This window comes from Bufo gargarizans, chromosome 8 (assembly GCF_014858855.1).
Source record: "Bufo gargarizans isolate SCDJY-AF-19 chromosome 8, ASM1485885v1, whole genome shotgun sequence".
Lineage (NCBI taxonomy): Eukaryota > Metazoa > Chordata > Amphibia > Anura > Bufonidae > Bufo > Bufo gargarizans.
This window is the reverse complement of record NC_058087.1, coordinates 18241992-18266455: the sequence shown is the minus strand read 5'-3', so window position 1 is coordinate 18266455 and position 24464 is coordinate 18241992. Positions and strand designations below refer to the sequence as shown.

General features: G+C 43.7%; 1 protein-coding gene across 1 annotated transcript in view; it reads left to right on the top strand.

The window, feature by feature from the left end:
• Positions 1-24464, top strand: part of SLC4A10 (solute carrier family 4 member 10) — a 196740-nt gene that overhangs the window by 3906 nt on the left and 168370 nt on the right. Inside the window, 3 exon segments of the mRNA XM_044303185.1 lie at positions 1845-1860; positions 2934-2965; positions 5737-5816. Of these exon segments, the coding sequence (XP_044159120.1) occupies positions 1845-1860; positions 2934-2965; positions 5737-5816 (128 nt within the window).

The window sequence follows — 24464 nt, the reverse complement described above, 5'->3', positions numbered from 1 at the left end:
ATCTGTTTAAAAACAAGCCCTTCCAGAAGGCGCCTATCCCGGAATGATCGGCTGATTGCCCTGAGTACGGCTCCAAGCAGCTACGGCAAACAAGTCCTTTTTTCAGGGGAATCGGCGGCCAGCTAGATTGTCTCCCCTGTTGTATTGCACGGCGGTCATCCGGATGAATGTCCACTATTGTAATGATGGCTCAGGTCCACCAGAATAGGAGCCGCTCATTGAGAGTAACCCTTCTTCCTGTCTTATAGGGGGCTACCGAGTGGGGGATCCTCTTTATGATGACAGTGTTCCTTTTATAGGGCATATTGGCAGGGGTTATCTTCCTAATATAACCCCTCTTCAGTTCTTAAAGTCGTTGTCCAGCCACCTAAAATTTTTAAAAACGGCTTAGAATGCTAGAAAATAATAAAATAATTAAAAAGGGTTTCCCCAGAACTGCACAAAGATGGCTGCTTTCTCCCAACAACAGCACCTCACTTATCCACAGGTTGTGTGTGGTATTGCAGCTCAGCTTCATTGAAGTGCGTGGGGATGAGCTGTGATACCACATGCTGTACAAATAATCATTATCAAATTATCAATTTGTTTGTTAATTAATCAGTCCAGAAAATATGGAGTTAAACACTTAATTGAATTAGGAAACGCACCCCAAAGGGTTTGATCTGCAATCTGCAGTTTGTCCAGGCAGCAGTGACGCGTGTGCTAAATACTGACTATTAGTGAATATCACATGAGATAAAATAATATATTGTCTAGCGGGTGGACTTATTATTATGTGCACTGCTGTGGGACTGCAATTAGAAGAACCAGGGACAGCTTCCCCCATCAGTTGTGGTAGCTTCCCCGTTCACATTGATTGATTTGAGATGACCTTGGCACAGTGACGTGTCACACAGATATCCTATAGGTTATACAGATCTATAGCATTGATGTAGAAATAAGCATCTGCCCTAAGTCATGACATCTGCCCTAATCATCTAGGAATTGCTTGGCTCCCCTAACCTACATCTCCAGCAATGTAATAACCTATATAACCTTTACTATGGAAAATCTCATTAGCCGTACGCACATGGTTGTGTGAGCCGGACCCTGCACAGCGCGGGACGCTATACTATATGTCGTACTAAGCACGCGGCAGAGCAGAGTACCCGGAGTCACAATGCAGAGACACCTTAATGGAGCAGAAATGCAATGTATCCGTTTTACCCAAATTGATACTTTGGTGTATAATGAAAAGAAATGCAAGATCCCTGCTTGCTGTCAGTAAAATGGAAACATTGCTATTTACATTCAGTTGACGTCTCAATACTCCCAGACTTTGGCAGTATAATACTTAAAGGGGTTATCCCGTGATTAATATAAAAGAGTGAAAACCAGATATCCTGTAGGACATGACAGACTCTTTCTAACAAAGCTAGAACCAGACCTGTGCCTCACATGGATCCAGAGATCTCCCCATTCATTGCTCCAATTGCTCTGCTAGGTTTCTTTGAAGCTGGGATCTCAGTGGACGGGGATGTGTCCTTTTTGTTGCGGCTCTCTCCCTATAGCTGTCACAGCTTCTAACAACTGGTGGCAGTTGACGGATGAAACTGAGCATGTGCGACCACCTCAGCGATGTTACCGAGGTGGACATACAGAAAAAAGGAAAAGAACAAACAGCAGGTGGCGCTCTGCAGATACATTTTATTGAAAAACTCAGTGTCTGTACTAAGGTTTTAATTAAGATTAATTACAAAGTATTCAGATCCATGCGCTGCTTTGAAAAATGTAGAATATTTTTTATGGGGATAACCCTTTTATTAAGTTTATTCTGCCACTAAAGACTCCCGTCCATGAACCAGAATGGAGAGCTGCTCTGTACAACGTCCCTTCTTCTCCTCCAGCTGCCCTTGTATTTCATGGACGGCCCCAACAGAGGAAAGGCCTGGCTGGTCATGGATTTCCATTGTAAGATGTTTTATAGAGGTGCTGGGAGTGGGACCAGTCCTCAGTCTGAGGGCTCATGCACACAAACGTTTTTTTTTTTCCGTGTCTGGTCAGTTTTTTTGCGGCCTGTATGTGGAACTATTTACTTCGATGGGGAAGCAAAAAGTGTGAAATCAGTGTCCATATGGTATTCCGCAAAATAAAGCCTCATGCACACGACCGTTGTTTTATTCCGTGTCCGTTGTGCCGTTTTTCGTAAATTTTCTGCAGACCCATTGACTTTCAATGGGTCCGTTGAAAACTCTGCTAATACACCGTTTGTCATCCGCGTCCGTGTTCCGTGGTTCCAGTCCGTCAAAAAAATATAACCTGTCCTATTTTTTTCACGCAAAACAGCTCGCGGACCCATTCAAGTCAATGGGACCGTGAAAAAACACGGAGGCACACAAGATTGTCGTCCGCGTCTGTTTTTTTCCTATCATTTGCATGGCAAACCTGTCTTAGATTTTTTTTTTTTTACTTTCCTTCATGTCTGGTGATCCTCCAAAAATAAAGGAAGACACACGGAAACAAAACCGGAAACGGATCACGGAACAACGGAACCCCATTTTGCGGAACGGAACACAACAACGGTCGTGTGCATGAGGCCTAATGGAACATGTCCACTTATTGTCTGCATTATGAACAAGGATAGGACTGTTGTATTAGAGGCCGGCCCTTCCCATCCACAAGACTGGTATCTGTGTTTTGTAGATCCGCAATTTGTGGACCGCAATACACCCAACAGTCGTGTGCATGAGCCTTGAGACTCAGCCCTCTCCTGACTTATTTCTAGCAGGTTTTGTGGCTTTCTGTGATAATATACAGTACAGACCAAAAGTTTGGACACACCTTCTCATTCAAAGAGTTTTCTTTATTTTCATGACTATGAAAATTGTAGATTCACACTGAAGGCATCAAAACTATGAATTAACACATGTGGAATTATATACATAACAAAAAAGTGTGAAACAACTGAAAATATGTCATATTCTAGGTTCTTCAAAGTAGCCACTTTTTGCTTAGATTACTGCTTTGCACACTCTTGGCATTCTCTTATTGAACTTCAAGAGGTAGTCACCTGAAATGGTTTTCACTTCACAGGTGTGCCCTGTCAGGTTTAATAAGTGGGATTTCTTGCCTTATAAATGGGGTTGGGACCATCAGTTGCCTTGTGGAGAAGTCAGGTGAATACACAGCTGATAGTCCTACTGAATAGACTGTTAGAATTTGTATTATGGCAAGAAAAAAGCAGCTAAGTAAAGAAAAACGAGTGTCCATCATTACTTTAAGAAATAAAGGTCAGTCAGTCCGAAAAATTGGGAAAACTTTGAAAGTGTCCCAAAGTGCAGTCACAAAAACCATCAAGCGCTACAAAGAAACTGGTTCACATGCGGACCGCCCTAGGAAAGGAAGACCAAGAGTCACCTCTGCTGCGGAGGATAAGTTCATCCGAATCACCAGCCTCAGAAATCGCAGGTTAACAGCAGCTCAGATTAGAGACCAGGTCAATGCCACACAGAGTTCTAGCAGCAGACACATCTCTAGAACAACTGTTAAGAGGAGACTGTGTGAATCAGGCCTTCATGGTAGAATATCTGCTAGGAAACCACTGCTAAGGACAGGCAACAAGCAGAAGAGACTTGTTTGGGCTAAAGAACACAAGGAATGGACATTAGACCAGTGGAAATCTGTGCTTTGGTCTGATGAGTCCAAATTTGAGATCTTTGGTTCCAACCACCGTGTCTTTGTGCGACGCAGAAAAGGTGAACGGATGGACTCTACATGCCTGGTTCCCACCGTGAAGCATGGAGGAGGAGGTGTGATGGTGTGGGTGTGCTTTGCTGGTGAAACTGTTGGGGATTTATTCAAAATTGAAGGCATACTGAACCAGCATGGCTACCACAGCATCTTGCAGCAGCATGCTATTCCACCCGGTTTGCGTTTAGTTGGACCATCATTTATTTTTCAACAGGACAATGACCCCAAACACACCTCCAGGCTGTGTAAGGGCTATTTGACCAGGAAGGAGAGTGATGGGGTGCTGCGCCAGATGACCTGGTCTCCACAGTCACCAGACCTGAACCCAATCAAGATGGTTTGGGGTGAGCTGGACCGCAGAGTGAAGGCAAAAGGGCCAACAAGTGCTCAGCATCTCTGGGAACTCCTTCAAAACTGTTGGAAGACCATTTCAGGTGACTACCTCTTGAAGCTCAACAAGAGAATGCCAAGAGTGTGCAAAGCAGTAATCAAAGCAAAAGCTGGCTACTTTGAAGAACCTAGAATATGACATATTTTCAGTTGTTTCACACTTTTTTGTTATGTATATAATTCCACATGTGTTAATTCATAGTTTTGATGCCTTCAGTGTGAATCTACAATTTTCATAGTCATGAAAATAAAGAAAACTCTTTGAATGAGAAGGTGTGTCCAAACTTTTGGTCTGTACTGTATATATATATATATATATATATATATATATACAAAACACAAATAGTGCAGCAGCACAGTCAGAGCCAATGGACTGGGTGCAAATCCCCACAGAGGCAGGCCGCTCCTCCACGGTATATAGTAGACGAAATAACGAGGCAGCACTTCCAGCTTCTAGTGTACGGGTGAAGACCCCAAACTTTAATCCAAGCGACGTTTCGGCCTACTCAATGAGGCCTTTATCAAGCTACATAACAGTGCAAATGACTGGGTATATATACCCACACTACATAGACAAATAAGTGACATTCAGTGATTACACCTGTTAACTATCAAGTCACATGACCTGGGACTGCATAGTCACATGATGTCCAGATATAGTAAACATAATACTTTTACACATTCACGTGCATCAAAAGTGTACATCTTGTTCATAAAAACATAAGTGATGTGTACAGCAGTTATAGTGCATATACAATACGTAATGTATAGAGGATCCAAGCCCCTTTTATACAGTGACCATTATACAGTGCAGTACACACAGAGTTAAAATCATATGCTGCAGTTGCAGCTGAACCATATTAAAAATTGGAGGGAGCTCACCATCTACGCACATTATGCTTGTCAACATCGCCATGCCTTCAGCGTTAGCGTCCCCCAGTCGGCAGTGCACATGCGCCGGACCCGACAGCTCTGGCCGCGCCCCCGACGGCGCCGCGCCCCCACGTCACGCTCCAATGGACCGCAGCGTCATCCACCGGAACGCACGCAGGAGCCGCAGCTGCTGGGGGAGAGAGGCCAGACCATGTGGTTCAGCGCACGTCACGTCGCAGGCGGGACCCCGCCGTCACCATGGCGACGCAAACAAGCCTAGACCAGCGGACGAGCCCAGCACGGCCAGGGCAACTACATGCGCACAGATCCAGAATAACAGTATAATTGGAAATGGCCAAGGGGGAGGAAAATCAAGCCCAGCCATTAGCTCAGGCGATTATATCGTCTCCCTTTGCCATCACCAATAACTTCATGTAGTGTGGCTGTCATGGGACACACTCATCCCATCAGCATACACAGATATATATATACAGCCGTTAAACAAAATTGCACTGCATTTTGCTGTGATTTTGCATTACCAAATTTTTTGGGCACAGTTTTGCAGAACTTGCTGCAAAAAACATGCCACGATACTTACCTGAATGGGCCTTTTTCAATCCAATATTCAATTCTCAACCACACACATATACGCTAATTCCTATGTTTTATTCCCAAGACACAAAGTTTTATACATGCATTGAATATTGTCTAATGTATTTTTTGTTGTTGTTTTTTTTGCCAGAGAAATGATGAGGAGGCAGTAGTGGACAGAGGAGGGACACGCTCTCTTCTCAATACACAATTTGAGAAAGAAGATTTGGAAGGTAAGGAGAACGGTCCTCATTTGTTCTGGTTTTATGGTTGCATTACATTGTGTTTGACAGCTGCATCCAGGACAAGCCAAATCAATGGCCTGACGTCTCGTTTCTAGCAGCTGATGCCACCAGAGTGATATTTCCATTGGAGCTGCTTCTGTCCTTTTCTGCCTTACAGCCCTAGCTGAAATGATTATGTCCACGGTTGATGACTAGACCAGGGATCAGCAACCTCAGGCACTCCAGCTATGCTGAAACTACAACTCCCAGAATCCTCCTTTCACTTCTGTGGGAGGTACTAGAACAGCCAAGTACGTGTGCACGCTGGGAGTTGTAATCTCACAGTGCCGAAGGTTACTGATCCCTAGACTAGACACCTTTAGGATATGAGCTGAGCTACATAGTAATTTTATTAAATCCATGTGAAACCGAGTCCATAATATTGCTTAGGTTGGGTCCAATGATGCCACAACTATCAGTGTACGGGGGGCTACGTACTATACCTCCTTATGGAGAGCACTAAACGTCTTGAGGAGTCTTATAGGCCATAAATGCTCCTCTGGAATTCTGGGAAGAAGGTATGTAAATAAGCTCTTAGCAAGCTTTGCCTCCAATGCTTCCAGATGTAAGGTAGCTATCCTAGAAGCCAGGGATGCCCAACCTGTGACCCTGCAGCTGTTGCAAAACTACAACTCCCAACATGCCCTGATAGCAGTAAGTTGTGCATCCCTGCTATAAGCCAAGGTTCCACCTTTTTAACAAGGTGGAACATTGACTTATAGGATAGCTACCTTACTTCTTTCGGCACTAGAGGCTGATCTTGCTAAGAGAGACCGTCACGCTTGTCAGTGCTATTAAATAAATGCTCCCCCTGCTGGTAATATATAGTAACAACATAGAGGAGAGCAGAGACATAAGCTAAGGGTCTGTGATGGCCAACTTGAGGCTCTCCAGCTGTTGCAAAACTACAACTCCCAGCATGCCCACACTGCCTACAGCTATCAGCCTACAGCAGGACATGGTGGGAGTTGTAGTTTTACAACAGCTGGAGAGCCTCACGTTGGCCATCCCTGGTCTAAGGAATCTACCTCCTGTTTGAGATTTTTCCCATTGCTGATTGTCCTTTGATGCACACTTTGAAGAGGACCTTTCATGGGTCCACCATTAGGAAATAACTAGCAGGTTTTATGTAGGGCATAGTGCAGGGATGTAATATCTCTTACTAGTTTGTCTGGGCGCTGCTCTGTTCGCCCGCTGTGTCCCCCGTTCACATTTCCCGCCTGGAATGCTAATGAATAGTATCGGTACAGGGAGGAGGAGACGGACGGGTTTCTCAATGGGCGTCGCCTTCTCCCTGGCTGTAGCACTGTCCAATCACAGCGGAGAGCGTCAAAGTCAGGGGGAAGGGGAGCTGTTTTTTCTCCCTGGCTCTGACGCTCTCCGCTGTGATTGGACAGCGCTACAGTCAGGGAGAAGGCGACGCCCGTTGAGAAACCCGCCCGTCCCCTCCTCCCTGTACCGATGCTATTCATCTCTGCACTATGCTATGCCCTACATAGCCTGCTAGTTATTTCATGATGTCTGGACCCGTGAAAGGTCCTCTTCAAGTATTTTTTTGGTTTGCTTTTTGTGCAAATGTTCTGTGCCATTAGAGTAAATTGCTTGTGTGCTACATTATCTCTGACACATACTTGCTGTATAGACACTGAAACAATGAGCTTGTCAAACCCTATACATATGGCCATTCTCCAGGATGACAGATACAATTAGATGGAAATGTCATATGCATATGGCTGGGGATTCAGCGAATTTCATTTGCATGTGATTAGAATTACTTGTAACATTGTGGACAAATTGTTTTTATAATAGATACTTTTAGTTCTTTGAAGCTTTTTCATTTGTTGTTTTTGCGTTGATTGTATGTATTCATAATGGGATAAAGTTTTCCTTTTTTTTTTTTATAAAGTAGGCACACACTGTAGCTAAGGGTGCCCACACACATTAGATCAGTGTCAGCCGAAGCCACCAATTTCAGTGGGGCAGCCGACAGTCTGAAGGGTATCTGCACCTTTAGAGGTGTCTAGCAGTGGCTTAGTCTCCTCTCCACTCGGCTTAGCCGAGCATGCATGTTGCCAGAATGAGCTTTCAGCTAGTAGCTGTTTAACGTATATTGCCACCTTGACTGGCATTACACATCCAGAGAACAAGGGGTTAATCTATAAGGGTAGAGGCAAAAAATATATGGTCAACTGTGCAGCCAAAACCCACTGGTGTAACTCCCATGCAAAGGACCATAATACGAATCAATAATATTGACCAGTTGAAATCCTGTGGGTTTATAATGTAACTGTGGGGTCAGTAATTTTAAAAAGATGTTTTATTGCGTGCTGCATTATGAAGGTATTTCTACAGAGGCACCATATGTCTGCACACTGAGTACTGAGTACTGAGGTATTCATATAATGTATATGCCCAGTGTGCACAGCTTTACTGTGTGCCTGAGTCCTAGTAAACCGATCCATTTATTTCATTAGCTTTTATTAATGCAAGATATAGAAACCATGGTTGTAGTGAGTAAGGCTTGTGGCTCACCATCATGCGTTTCTAACAGTTTCGGCACAGTTTGTCTTAAAGACTATATACACCTTTGGAGGCAATTTTTGTTCATGATTGCCTTTTACTAATTTTTTGCCAAAAATCATATTTTCAAATGGCCTTTATTAAAAATATTGAGCCGTTCTGTCACAAAGGGGTAACTTTTTCTAACTGTGTGACTGGTACTTTCACTTTCACTTTGTGCCAGTCATCTAATAAACCTTATCCCTAAACTACTAAGAGGTCCTAAACACTTATTTAAGCCACATTCCCATCTGTAAGAGGTAAGGAGCCCGTCAGCTCCCCGACTGACGGAAAAGATAGAAAATCCAGAGGCTGCTTCTAGAGCATCTCAGCTATGTATAGAAAAAGGGACCACATATTTTTAAAAAAGACCAATTGAAAAAATTAGTACAGTGCAATAATAAAAAAAATATCCCCAAAAGTGTACATAGCCTTATATAACATAGAAGCAGCCTTCACCTTTAGACACAGTCTTACAGTAAACATATAGAAGTAAAAAGTTGAGTAATTTCAAAGCAAATTTCATTACTCTATACTGATACTGAGTTATAGGTAATATATTACTTATAGTAATAGACTGTATTGTACTTCAGAGCTGCATTCATAGTTTTGTAGAAAAGAGCTGAAATCTTTTAGTATTCCATGCTTGGCCAATTTCTGTGCAAAGTTTACTCTAGTAATGTAAGAAACATATCGCTAAAGGTAAAATGGGTTTATGGGGCTATAATTCCTTATAATGAGGTATAATTTTGGCCTTCAGAATGTAGCATATTTTTCTGTTTTCTTTTTATTGCATTCTGAGACCATACCTGTTTTATCTGCTCATTGACATTGTTGTGTCCTTGAAGTCCAGAACAGAGGATCACGCTCAAACACTGAGCGTGATTCCTGCAATGGACTCGCTCATGTGAAACAGCCTGTACTCAGGATTTAGTTGAAGCCTCTTTGGCAGTGCTTGCAGCTTCAAGTCGTCTAGGGTATGATGCCACAAGGTTTGCACACCTGGATTTGAAGATTTTCTGCCATTCTTCTCTGCAGATTCTCTCAAACTCTGTCAGATTGGATGAGGACTGTCAGTGGACAGCCATTTTCAGGTCTCTCCAGAGATGTTTGATTGGGTTCAAGTCAGGGCTCTGGCCAGGCCACTTAAGCACATTCCCACAGTTGTCCCTAAGCCACCCCTGTGTTGTCTTGGCTGTGTGCATAGGGTCATTGTCTTGTTGGATTGTGAATCTTAGGCCCATGCTGAGTTCCAGAATATTCTGGATCAGGTTTTCATTAAGAATATCTCTGTACTTTTCTCCATTCAGCTTTCCCTCAACTCTGACCAGTCTCCCTGGCCCAGCCACTAAAAAACACCCCCACAGCATGATGCTGCCACAACCATGCATCACTGTAGGGATTGTACTGTGCAGTGCCTAGTTTCCTCCAGGCATAACCCTTAAAATTGCCAAAATGTTAAATTTTGGTTTCATCAGACCAGAATTTTTTTTTCTCACAGTCTGAGAGTCCTTTAGGTGTTTTATAAAAACTTGTATGTGTCTTTTACTGAGTAGAGGCTTCTTCCTGGCCAGTCTGCCATAAAGCCCAGATTGGAGGAGTGCTGCAATGATGGTTGACCTTCTGGAAGTTTCTCCCATCTGGCAGATCTCTAAAGCTTAGTCAGAATGACCATTGGGTTCTTGGTCACCTCTCTTACCAAGAATCTTCTCCCCCGATTCCTTAGTTTGATGGGGCGGCCAGCTCTAGGAAGAGTCCTGGTTGTTCCAGACATCTTTCATTTAAGAATGTATTTTACAAACACTCAAATTTGGATGTTAGCTTAATTTCCAGGAGGTTAAGATGGATAGCCTTTTAGCATAGGCCATCAATATCTGAATGGGTCCAACACCTCACTGGTGTGTTGTCTTCCACTGGAACTGTGTACTGTGATGGTGGGGACATGACACTAGATAAGCACCCTCTACAGCCATAGATACTGTCACTTCGTGAAATACAGACCCCATACCCTTGCTGATCAGCTGTTTCAGAGTAGCTCCAGACTACATTGCCCCATCCATTGTGTAGTGGATAAAGCTGGTAACCGCAGCACCGCTACCATTCACTTCAGTGTTGATGGCCTGTCCTGCTCTGTGCCATGGGGGGTCTTTCTGCTGATCTTGTCCGTTAACCTATTCTAATGACACTATAATAAGAAAACCTTGTTTACCATGGGTAGGAAATACATAGCTAGATAACCATGGCCATCTGTCAGCACGTCCTAGATTCCCTTTAATGTAAAATCTGCTCAGCTTATATTTCTACTATGATGCTCTATTTTAAATGCCACCAAAGTGACTATAATGTAACATAAGCGATAATACACACAATAATGTATGCAGATCATCTAGGCTGCTGGATTAAATGGTCATGTCGTGACCACTTTGCTGTTTTTAAGCATCTAGTAAAGCATAGATTGACATTTCTAGAGTTAAAGGGTTTCTGTCACCACACTTTTGCACATGTATAATGTCAGCCTGTTTAATAGTGAAATGTGTGGTGACAGAAACCCTTTAAAACATTAGTACAGGAAATGCATTAATCTAATAATCAGGCACAAAAAAAAAAGGTCACACACTCTAATATTACGTTGGACCGCCTTTAGCTTTGATTACGGCACACATTCGCTGTGGCATTGTTTCGATAAGCTTCTGCAATGTCACAAGATTTATTTCCATCCAGTGTTGCATTAATTTTTCACCAAGATCTTGCATTGATGATGGTAGAGTCTGACTGCTGCGCAAAGCCTTCTCCAGAAAATCCCAAAGATTCTCAATGGGGTTAAGGTCTGGACTCTGTGGTGGCCAATCCATGTGTGAAGATGATGTCTCATGCTCCCTGAACCACTCTTTCACAATTTGAGCCCGATGAATCCTGGCGTTGTCATCTTGGAATATGCCCGTGGCATCAGGGAAGAAAAAATCCATTGATGGAATAACCTGGTCATTCAGTATGTTCAGGTAGTCGCTGACCTCATTCTTGGAGCACATACTGTTGCTGAACCTGGACCTGACCAACTGCAGCAACCCCAGATCATAGCACTGCCCCCACAGGCTTGTACAGTAGGCACTAGGCATGATGGGTGTATCACTTCATCTGCCTCTCTTCTTACCCTGATGCGCCCATCACTCTGGAACAGGGTAAATGGACTCATCAGACCACATGACCTTCTTCCATTGCTCCAGATTTAAAGCAAATTTAAGCCTTTTTTTCTGGTTTGCCTCGCTGATTAGTGGTTTTCTTACGGCTACACAGCTGTTCAGTCCCAATCCCTTGAGTTCCCTTCGCATTGTGCGTGTGGAAATGCTCTTACTTTCACTATTAAGCATAGCCCTGAGTTCTACTGTTGTTTTTCTTCGATTTGATTTCACCAAACGTTTAAGTGATCGCCGATCACGATCATTCAGGATTTTTTATCCGCCACGATTCTTTCTCTAATACGATGGGTCCTCACTATCCTTCCAGTTTTTAATAATGCGTTGGACAGTTCTTAACCCAATTTTAGTCGTTTCTGCGATCTCCTTACATGTTTTTTCTGCTTGATGCATACCAATGATTTGACCCTTCTCAAACAGACTAACATCTTTTCCACGACCACGAGATGTGTCTTTCGACATGGTTGTTTAAGAAATGAGAAGCAACGCATTGCACCAGTTGGGGTTAAATAAGGCTAGTTTCACACTAGCGTTCATGGGTCCGTTCGTGAGCTCCGTTTGTGAGCTCCGTTTGAAGGAGCTCACGAGCGGACCCAAACGCCTCCGTCCAGCCCTGATGCAGTCTGAATGGACGCGGATCCGCTCAGACTGCATCAGTCTGGCGGCGTTCAGCCTCCGCTCCGCTCGCCTCCGCACGGACAGGCGGACAGCTGAACGCTGCTTGCAGCGTTCAGCTGTCCGCCTGGCCGTGCGGAGGCGAGCGGATCCGTTCAGACTTACAATGTAAGTCAATGGGAACGGATCCGCTTGAAGATGTCACCATATGGCTCAATCTTCAAGCGGATCCGTCCCCCATTGACTTTACATTGAAAGTCTGAACGGATCCGCTCAGGCTGCTTTCACACTTAGAATTTTTTCTAAGTTATTAATGCAGACGGATCCGTACTGAACGGAGCCTCCGTCTGCATTAATATGATCGGATCCGTTCAGAACGGATCCGATCAAGCGCAAGTGTGAAAGTAGCCTTACTTGTTGCCAGCTGAAAGACAATCGCCCATGCAGTAATTATCCAATAGGAGGCTCATAACTATTTGCTTAGTTAAATCCAGGTGGCGACTTTATTTTGGGACAGGCAGTGTATGTATAATCACCAACTAAACAGGGACCCAGACTGGATTTACCTATGGGCAGAGTAGGCCTGTGTCTGTAGATGGTTGTGTGTGAAGGATGGCGACCGAAGGGAACATTTACATGTAATTACACTGAACATACATTTATATGCACATGATGTGCAAAAAGGAATATAATTTTTTTTAGTTAGCATTTAGTTTTAATCGTTTTGGACTAAAAATCCCTTTTTCCATTGGTTCTTTGCTTTCCAGTGAAACCGTCAGAGCTGCTCTGACGGTTCGGTCGCTAGTCCTTATCTGTACTTTCCTGACAGCTCGTAAACGCTCAGTCTGATAAGAATTTAGCCATAATGAGTGTTTATCGGTTGTGTTGAGCGGATTGATCCGGAAGAAGTAGAATTCGATCAGAATTTCAGGGAAAACTCGATTCGTCGCAAAGCCAAATTTCCTCGTGCTTTGTGATAGCGAATTTTCCCTGAATAGTGGTAAAAAAAATAAAACAAATCATACTTATCTCATCCGTTTGAGCGCGAAGAGCCAGCCGCCGCCATCTTGATTGAAAATCTCACACGAAAGCCCATGCGTGGTCACGTATGACATCACCACGCCGGCCAACGTGATGATGTCATCATGGCCCGCTCGACGAGATTATGCTCTAGATCATCAATCAAGATGGCACCGACCGGCTGTTCGCAATCAAATGGATGAGGGTACGTATGATTTTATTAATTTTTAAAACATTTTTTACACTGTAATATTAATGTCCGATGCCGCGATTAACTATGAATGCGGCATCTGCGGGGCGCAATGACGTGGGGCGATGCAACTGCCGCTCCCTGTCATTGCACCCACTACTCCCAAATAAATGCGCTACGTGACGAAGTAATTTGTCACAAAGTGATTTTTTTTTGGAAATTCGGCGAAGCAGCCGAATCGAATTTTTCAATACTTCGCTTATCACTATTTATGAGCTCTCAGGATTTCGTGATAAGGACTACATATCGAGCCGTCGGAGCAGCAACATGATGGACTCAGTGTGAAGCAGAGAGTAAAAGTCTGTAGAGGACAAACTGTAGAAAAGTTTTAGTAATAATGAGCAATTGAAAAAGAGATTTCTGTCCCAAAATTAATTAATAAAAATTGACCTGAAAGATGTCCATTTCCTTTATCTCTTACCTTCAGGCAGAAATGAAAACTTTAGTGTGTGGAATCTTTCTCTACAATCTTTTATTTATTTTCCTGCACTGATGATGGCTGTTGATGCAAAGCCTGGGATATTATGCTAAATGTGACAGCCTTGGTCTCCTAGTCTTCTTCTCAGACTATAAACTTGTTTCCTGGACTATGCTTCCCCTTCCTTCTCTCCCAGTCATGGGAATGCTTCTCCATTGTCATGGTTAGGCCTCCTGCACACGAACGTGTGCGCTCCATGGCCGTATTGCGGACCCATTGACTTCAATGCGGACCCATTGACTTCAATGCGGACCCATTGACTTCAATGCGGACCCATTGACTTCAATGCGGACCCATTGACTTCAATGCGGACCCATTGACTTCAATGCGGACCCATTGACTTCAATGCGAACCCATTGACTTCAATGCGAACCCATTGACTTCAATGCGAACCCATTGACTTCAATGCGGACCCATTGACTTCAATGCGAACCCATTGACTTCAATGCGAACCCATTGACTTCAATGCGGACCCATTGACTTCAATGCGAACCCATTGACTTCAATGCGAACCCATTGACTTCAATGCGAACCCATTGACTTCAATGCGGACCCATTGACTTCAATGCGGACCCATTGACTTCAATGCGGACCCATTGACTTCAATGCGGACCCATTGACTTCAATCGGTCCGCAAATCTGGAGATGCGGAATGGTGCGGAACGGAAGCAGGGAACGGAACCCTACGGGAGCACTACAGAGTGCTTCCATGGGGTTCCATCCCGTACTTCCGTTCCGCAAAAAGATAGAACATGTCCTATCTTTTTGCGAAACGGCCGGATGGCGGATCCATTAAAGTGAATGGGTCCGCGACACGCTGCGGCTGCCCCATGGATGGTGTTCATGCATTGCGGGTCGCAGCATGACCACGGGGCGCACACATTCGTGTGCAAGAGGCCTAAGACCTCTTTCACACTTGCGTTGTCCGGATCCGGCGTGTACTCCACTTGCCGGAATTACACGCAAGTGTACTGAAAGCATTTGAAGACGGATCCGTCTTCAAAATGCTTTCAGTGTTACTATGGCACCCAGGATGCTATTAAAGTCCTGGTTGCCATAGTAGGAGCGGGGAGCGGGGGAGCGGTATACTTACAGTCCGCGCGGCTCCCGGGGCGCTCCAGAGTGACGTGCCATGCGATCACGTGATCCATGCGCTTGGGGCGCCCTGACGTCACTCTGGAGCGCCCCGGGAGCCGCACGGACGGTAAGTATACTGCTCCCCCGCTCCCCACTACACTTTGCCATGGCTGCCAGGACTTTAGCGTCCCGGCAGCCATGGTAACCATTGAGAAAAAGCTAAACGTCGGATCCAGCAATGCGCTGAAACGACGTTTAGCTTAAGGCCGGATCCGGATCAATGCCTTTCAATGGGCATTAATTCCGGATCCGGCCTTGCGGCAAGTCTTCAGGATTTTTGGCCGGAGCAAAAAGCGCAGCATGCTGCGGTATTTTTCTGGCCAAAAAACGTTCCGTTCCGGAACTGAAGACATCCTGATGCATCCTGAACGGATTTCACTCCATTCAGAATGCATTAGGAATAGGATAATCCTGATCAGGATTCTTCCGGCATAGAGCCCCGACGACGGAACTCTATGCCGGAAGACAAGAACGCAAGTGTGAAAGAGCCCTTAGTTATATAATTCATTTGTAGGTCTGGTTCACACAGTGCAGCATTTCTTTTTTTTTTTTTGCCAAATTCGGGATCAGATCCATTGGCAGTACTGAAGGGCAGTTTTGGAATATTGAATTGGACTTGGAGGAAGCACAGTTTGGCCCCAGTTTGGGTCAGTTCTCTACCTTGTACAATAAGATAAGCAGCAGCCCAGAGTTGTTTGCTCAGTTTTTCAGGCAGAATCACATTTTGTAAGAAATCATCAGTTTACTGAATCCGATCTGCCTATGTAGGACAAACATAAAATTTGCCTTAGGGGCTTCAGAATTGCGTCCTCCGTCTATACGTATTATTACCTGTACCTTAAAATCTAACATTTCGAGCTGAAAAGCAGCAACCGCTGTTCTACTCTCCCAATGAACGCCCTGTGTGCTTGCAGCACTATCTCAACAGCTTCCAAAAATCTGTGTGGAGCATCATCTTGGATAGCTGTGACCATTTAATCAGCCTCGGCAAAAACGGAAGAAATACAGTAGCTGACATTGCCTGCAAGTGCTATAAATGTAATGTGACAACAGCTCATCTCATTACTCAGTAGCCTTGGAGCCCGATCTCAGATACATACAATCCACCATAAATTGCATTACAGTTCATACCACTTTAGTAAAGATGAAAGTGTAATATACGTACCCTTTATATCTTCCATGGTGTCATGTCAATAGGTCACTGCAGCTATTAACTACAGGTGACATCACCATGTACGGATAATCTACTTGGTGATGTCATACTACAGGGAAAATGCACAGTGATGTCTCTGTATGTAACATAGTAACATAGTACATAAGGCCGAAAAAAGACATTTTACCATCCAGTTCGGCCTGTCATCCTGCAAGTTGATCCAGAGGAAGGCAAAAAAAACTGTGAGGTAGAAGCCAATTTTCTTCACTTTAGGGGAATAAAAAATTCCTTCCCGCCTCCAATCAGGCATCAGAATAACTCCCTGGATCAACGACCCCTCTCTAGTAGCTATAGCCTGTAATATTATTACACTCCAGAAATACATCCAGGCCGCTCCTGAACTCTTTTATTGTACTCACCATCACCACCTCCTCAGGCAGAGAGTTCCATAGTCTCACTGCTCTTACCGTAAAGAATCCTCTTCTATGTTTGTGTACAAACCTTCTTTCCTCCAGACGCAGAGGATGTCCCCTCGTCACAGTCCTGGGGATAAATAGATGATGGGAGAGATCTCTGTACTGACCCCTGATATATTTATACATAGTTATTAGATCTCCCCTCAGTCATCTGTTTTCTAAAGTGAATAACCCTAATGCAGGGCTCCAGATGGCGACCAAAATGGTCGCCAATGCGACTTGGAATTGCAAAATGACGACAAGACTTTGTAGTCTTGTCGCCATTTGCGCCTAAACCCTCCGCTGCTCTGCCTCTAAGAATAAAAAGCTTTCACCCAGCAGACACACGCTGCAGCCGTCTGCTGGGTGAAGATCCGCTCGCTCACACTACTCGGCATAGAGGGCGGCCGTGGCTTGGGTTCCCGCATCTTGTGCTTCCGCTTCCAGCAGTCTGCAAGTTCTGAATTCACACGTCTGAGATCCCGGCCCAGAGTCCTGCTGAGAGCAGGAGCGCAAGGCGTCATTGGTTGCTATGACGCCGTGCGCTTCCTGCTGCCGGAGCAGTACAGTAATGCACTGCCTGGTATAGATCATACCAGTGTATTACCGTACTGCTGCGGCAGCAGGACTCCGGGCCGGGATCTCACAGACGTGTGAATTCAGCACTCCTACATCGCAAATCCCGTCAAGCTCCCAGCAGACTTTGGACTCCCTCACAACGAACTGATGGGACTAACAAGTCTCAAACGTTTGATGGCTTCCCTAATCTCATACACTTCAAGGAGCCTGAAACATGAGTATGTATTCTGCATATGTCCTTGTCCATATTCCCCAGTTTCTACAGTGCTGATTGCACATTATTAGTATTAAGGACCATCATTACTGCATAAATAAATCAGGTTAATTAGTAATTAAAGGGATTTTCAAGAACTTTAATTCAAAAGAAATTAAGCGCAGGAAATATAAAAAAAATAAACTCACTCACTGGTTAATTCCCGGCTACTCCAGCGCTGATGCTCTTGTCCCCAGCAGATGTGGGAGTTTTTTTTAATTTTTATTATCTAACCTATTGCTGTCCCTTTAAGTACTGAGTACAAAATGTTTAAAGGGATTGTCCAGTGCAGTGCAAAATTTTAGTAAAGTTTTTGGAGTGGTTTTATATTATAGAATCAAAACTCGCCATCCCTCAATCCCTGATGTTCCAACTGGGTTTCCACTGGTCTCTACTTAATGGTCCAGTCTCCACAAGCAGAAAAATGCCAGGAGAAGCCTGCTCAGCCAATCACTAGCCATGGCGCTATACTTTTCTCGAGCAGTGATTGACTGAGCTGGCATTTCCTGTGTGCAGAGACCAGTGGGGACCCATTAAGCATTGAAATAACAGTGGCAGGGGATCCGTGGTGGTGAGTATTGTTTCTTTTTAAACCACCCTGAGCACTGTACTAAAAATTTTGCCTCCCTTGTCAACTCCTTTAATATTTTTCCAAATCAGTATATTTCTCAGTGCTGTTGTCTTCTCTGATGTTGGTCCCTGTCCTCACTACGAACAGTATACCCATCTATATGTGAACAAAGGGGAACACTTACAATTCTGCAAATGTTGTTTGTTGATTTGAACCCAGGACTTTTGGGCTGAAAGGGGACACTGTTGACCACTGAGCCACCCAGCTGCCTAGCTAGAGTTTAAAGGGTGTAATGAATGAATGTCTCTGAATGAATGTCTAATGAATCTCCACCATGTGTGGAAACACATGACTCTGTTTTGCTTAATAAGAGCAGGTCTCCGAGAGGTGTTGTAGAAAATACATTCCCATTAGGTCCTTATTAACCCCTTTCCACATGAGCACGTGCATGTATGGGAAAGGAAAGCTGCCTTCCTGCATATGAACGCACTCAAGGGTGATTAGAAGCTGTGCCGTCGTGATCATCCCCTGAAGGACAGCTGAGCAGCCGTCCATCATCCCTGACAGCTGGGATTGGAGTTTTAACCCATTCTACACTGCGATCAATGAAGGTTGAAGTGATGATAAAGTAAAGGGGGTCCATTGTGACATTAGCAAAGCAAAATGAAAAAATGCAATAAACAGAAGTTTTTCTTAATAAAAAGTATGCAAAAACAAACATGTCATAGATATCTCCTTGGAATGGACGAATCGTAAACAAATAATGTGGAGGCTCTTGTGTATGTCTTGTGTATACATGTTTATGTTTATACCCATTTAGTTTTTTTCTTCCCTCTCTTTTGTATGCGGTTGCCCTAATGCAGCCTACATTTCCCACCCTGTTTCTGGCTTTGCAGAGATGTGGGAGGGATAGAGTCTCATCACAATGAAATTGCTCTGCTCTGTGCTATCTGAAGGCAGCAAGAGATACATCAGTGGCATAGGACTACTGTCCCCTAACTCACAATTTTTAGAGTTTTGTTGTATCCGTATGTGCTGCAGCTTCAGTCTGTCTCCCCTGCATCCTACATGTGATACATTTCTCCCTGTCAGCTGTTACAAGCAGGAGCAGAGGAGAGCAGTGTGAAGCTGCATCTCATAGGAATACACTGGGATTCTGCAAACAGCACTCACAGACAGTATAGATAGTGAGTGTCAGGGGAGTTTTGTAACCATGCAGCTAGCTAATCCCTGTATGGACTCATCTGCTGTATTACTGCACTCCTTATCTTTTTGATAAGACAGACGTTATATCTTCAGTTGTATTATATGCATGGAAGGACATACAAAGAGTGGAGCTTGGTGAGGAGGGGTCCAAGGGATGCTAGATGGACTTTGAGAGATGCTAATCATTTATCTCACCTGACGTGAGCCATACAGGAGAGACTGACCTCCTATTTACGCACTCAAACTGGGACCACATAACCCAGATGCCCAGGATTTAAAATATGAGGATGACCCTGATATGGCATGAAAAATTACCTCTATAATGTTAATGGTGCATTATAAGTCCAAAAATAAAAAATTTCGGAGTGCTGCTTTAAGGCCAAAATCGTCTTGGTCCTTAAGGTGTTAATCAACATGAGTATTCTAAAGAACCTAAAAAACACATCGTTTTTTTGGGAGACGAGTTCAGTCCAGTGTACTAAATCCGATTGATGACCTTAGTCTGAGGATACCACGCCAAGAGCACATCTCAAAGGCCACAGACAAGCTGTGAACAAAGTTTTATTTCTGGAAGACCAACGGCTATAAAAACACTTTAGACAAAACATAAATCGTATGTCAAATCTAGAGCAACAGTGATGATCATGAAAAAAGGCATTGGGACTGTGTAATACATACGGTTTAAGAAATGCTGCTCTAAATGACATCCCACTCTCTGGAAAAAGATGAAAAGCGTGTATAAAGTATATTATATTTGTATATTAGATTCTGCACCTTCTTTTTGCTTGAAGCACAGATGATGAGATTGAAACCTTATTGTGATGTATTATTTGAAGACCAATCTCATTGGAGAAGGCATCCAAAGGAAAGAGATGAAGAGATGGATAGAATGGAGGAGGCATGAAGTAGACATTGAGAATACAGATTACCTAAATAGAAACATTGGCATAGCGATGCCAATAACATTGGAAAACTCGAAGGTCATGTCCTGTTTCCTTGGCTCTATCCTAATATTTTTGCAGGCCTGACCATGACCCAATGATGTTGTTCCCAGTCTATGAAAACATCTCACATATCTTAGATGTTCTCTAGCTGTAATTTCAGATTTGCAGCCCTGATAGAGTCCTCCAACAAGAGAGATCTGAAAGTTATTTAACATACACCGTGGCCACACGTGGCGACCACTCAGCCGCTGCTCTGCGGAAGAGTGAGCCATGATCACAGTGACCTGTTCTCTCTTTGCATATGTGCACGTTTTCTCATAAGTACAGCTAACCTAAACATAGGGAATTGGCAGAAGAGACCAAGCACCAAACCAGGGCTAGTGAGCTCCAGACTATCTTGTCCTGGTATAAATATACATTGGCGTAAAGCAGCAACATCAGAAAGAGATTCTCTCCTTGTGCAAGAGGCTCATTTTCCTGTGAAGGGAGTTTGGGAAGGTTTAGTTTATTTCTGGAAAATTCCAGACATTGAGGGACAGTAAGCAAGTACATTGTATATATAGAATCCAATAATCCAGAAGATATCTTGATATTCAGTGGTCCACAGTTGTATAAAGTAGTTGTTCTACTACAAACTATCAGGATGCCCATTATTAATTCTAGATATTCTCGCAAGATATCAAATGTCCTTGCCATTACCTAGACTAAAGCTCATTACTTTAGCGTGCCATTAACCCTGATCTATAAGGAGTGTGTAGGGAATTTCCTTTGGGGGTCTGTATGTCATTTCCAGAATGCTCACACAGCTCTAAAGGGGACCCGTCCCCTCTCCTGACATGTCTTTTTTAGTAGCTACTTACATTCCCCATGTAATGACAGTTCCGGAACATCTATTCTCATGACTCTATGTTGTGCCATTCTTCTCTTACTCCTGTTAGAAGTTTATGGATAAAGGTACAGATGAGTGTTACCATTTGTGGATGCGTCCTTACACAGTCGGCCACTGTCAGCTCTCATTGGACAATGTCAGATGGAGCAGGGACACACCCCAACTGGTAACTACCATCTGTAAACCTCTAGAAAGAATAATGTGAAAAATTTTACTTTCTTGGTTGTTTGTGTTTCGGAAAAAAATTGGTTGACATAACCAATATGGGCTTCTATCGGCATCCTATAGAGTTGAGTCATTCGTACAGTCGCTATTCCTGAAGCACTTCATAACTGTCCAGATGGAATAACTACTGCATGAACCAACTTGTCAATAGCAGCGTTCCTTTATTATTCTAGGTACAAACTTGGTGGATATAAACCATGAGTATGTGATCTTCCAACTTGCACAGTCTGCAGGAAGAACTTATCTAATTACACATGAAATGAAACCAGATGGTATTAACAATAATTGTGCCCTTATACATAAAGCAGTGCCCAATTATCATTGTTTTTCAGGAGCACCTGCTATTACCAATGTGTACAGAATCTTGGAACCATGTTTAACTTGTGGGATGTTCAGGCTTCATTAACCAAATCAGTTTTTAATTAATGGCATTAGAAAATGTACTAAACACTCTGTTATTTCAATTTTTTTAATTTAGTAGCCAAAGCTACTGTTCATGTATATTGTCAAAATAATGGAGCGCTGTAGTTACTACCGTCTCAAATCGCCACCTTTTAGAGTAAAGAGCCAAGTCAGTAAGGTTATGTTTCACATGTTGACCTTCATTTTAATAAAGATATTTAAGCACAAATTTCAAACAAGCAGTAACGGGCAGAACAACGCCAATCCAGTGACTCACAGGTGACTTCTTCACTGATTTGAGGTGTTCACTGTCCCTTTCTTCTCCATTTGGCCCAGACCGTCATGATGCTTTCTGCTAAATCATACACTAGAGTTTACTGTGCAGGCATCTTTGGCAAGGGGTGTGCAGCCCCTATTGCCACATATGAAGATACTAGTATTAATAAATGGGGTGGGGGGGGGGGGTTATTATTTATGCTATGAGACAATCCCCTATATAGCTGTCTGCTTTAACACTGCCATCCTGTTTCTTCTACGAATACTGGGGGACATTTACTAAGACTGGCGATTTAGACTCCGGTCTTAGTCCCTGTCCACTGCAGCTTCATACACCTAAGTTATATAGAAGCGCCGGCCTTTACATAACTTAGGCGCATGATCCGGTGGCCGTTCAGCAAGATTAAATCTATGCCAGCTCCCTTGCTGGCATAGATTTAAGTAATTGTCTACGCCAAAAACAGGTATAAAAAATAGAGACGGGCCTGCCAGTCCACCCACTTCACTGCTCCCTTCCCCGCCATGCCCCCTTTTCTTGGAACTGGAAGTGGTGTACACAGGGAAAAAAGGTGCAGATTTTGCCACAAAACACCTTTGCGTAAAAATCTGCTCCTTAATTACGCCAAAAAGTGGTGTATATTTTTTCATAAATGACCCTCACTGTGCCTGTCGCTGCCCCATGTGCCCCCATTACTGTGAGAACAGTGCTGCCCAATGCCCCCAAATACGTTACTGCTAAAATATAAGTGCCCAAAGATGCAGAACTAGAAAATGATGGAACCCAAAGCAATTTTTAGGGATCAAACCCGAGACCAGACCCCATAATAGATTCAAACCTCAGATCAGGACCCCAAATTAATTGGTTTGTTCGGCCATGTATTTTTTAACTGTTTAGAAAGTTAAAAAAAATAAAAAAAAAATAAAAGTAGTAATACCTTACTGATACCCTGCTGCTCGCTCTCCAGTCACTGGCCACAGCCAGATGTCACATTTGAGTGGAGACGGACTTGGATGTACAGGGACCAGCAAGGAGAAAGGAAGCAGCAGGAGAGCAGCGGGGGATCAGAAAGGTATCACTAATTTTTTTATTTAATAACATTCTAAATAGTTTGAAAAATTGAATTTTACATGGCTGGACAGCTCCAGATGAGACCCCGAAATGAATACAGATCACTAATGAGAACCTATAATTATTAAAGACCATCTATAAACCCCCAAATTAATACATACCCCCATAGCTCAAAATTAAAAGAGATCCCCAGACCAGAACCCAAATTCATATATACCCCCAGATCAGACCTCAGATAGGATCCCAAATCAGCCCCAATTCACATGGACCACAGATCAGCTGTTAAATTTATACAGACCCCGGTCGTCCCCTGTCTTGAACTCCTCCACTTCCCAGCCACTAAATGCAGACCTCAGATCAGACAGAGAACCTCACTTCTCCTCATTCGTCTTCTGCTCTGCCGCCAGTATGTTCTTGGTGCAGCACTGATCTCTGACGCTGGTGCTGCACTGCCTCATACAGCGTCAGGTCATACTGTAAGATGCCAGGTGCTTGGAGTGGAGAGTAATGCCAGGCATGCCCACTACTCCCTGGGCCTACTATTAAAGTTTCAGTCACTGATAGACCAATGGAAGCGGTCATATGTTACAATTAAAAAGTTAGAAATTAATCTATTTTTTCCGTCAAAAATAAAATTGCACCCCCTTACCTCTAATGAGATGAAGCCCTAGTTATCGTCCCGGCCCTAGTTCACACAACCTTTATTTGAAGAGTATTAGGGTGCATTCACACGACCGTATAAACGGATCCGCATTCCTTCTGCAATTTTGCAGAACAGGTGCGGACCCATTGATTTCAATGGGGCAGCAAAAGATGCGGACAGCACCCCGTCTGCTGTCCGCCTCAACTGTTCCGTGGCCCCGCAAAAAATATGGACCATGTCCTATTCTTATCCACAAGAATAAGCATTCTCTATATAGCGCCGGCCATGTGTGGTCCGCAAACCACTTACGGTTGTGTGAATGCACCCTTAGGCCTCTTTCACACTACAGTATGTTGCATTCAGTGTTTTGCGTTCCGTTTTTCACGGATCCGTTGTTCCGTTTTTTGCTTCCGTTGTGGTTCCGTTTCCGTTCCGTTGTTCCGTTCCGTTTTTCCGTATGGCAAATACAGTATACAGTAATTTCATATTAAAAATTGGGCTGGGCATAACATTTTCAATTGATGGTTCCGCAAAAAACGGAACGGATACGGAAGACATACGGATGCATTTCCGTATGTGTTCCGTTTTTTTTGCGGCCCCATTGACTTGAATGGAGCCACGGACTGTGATTCTCGGCCAAATATAGGACATGTTCTATCTTTTCAACGGAACGGAAAAA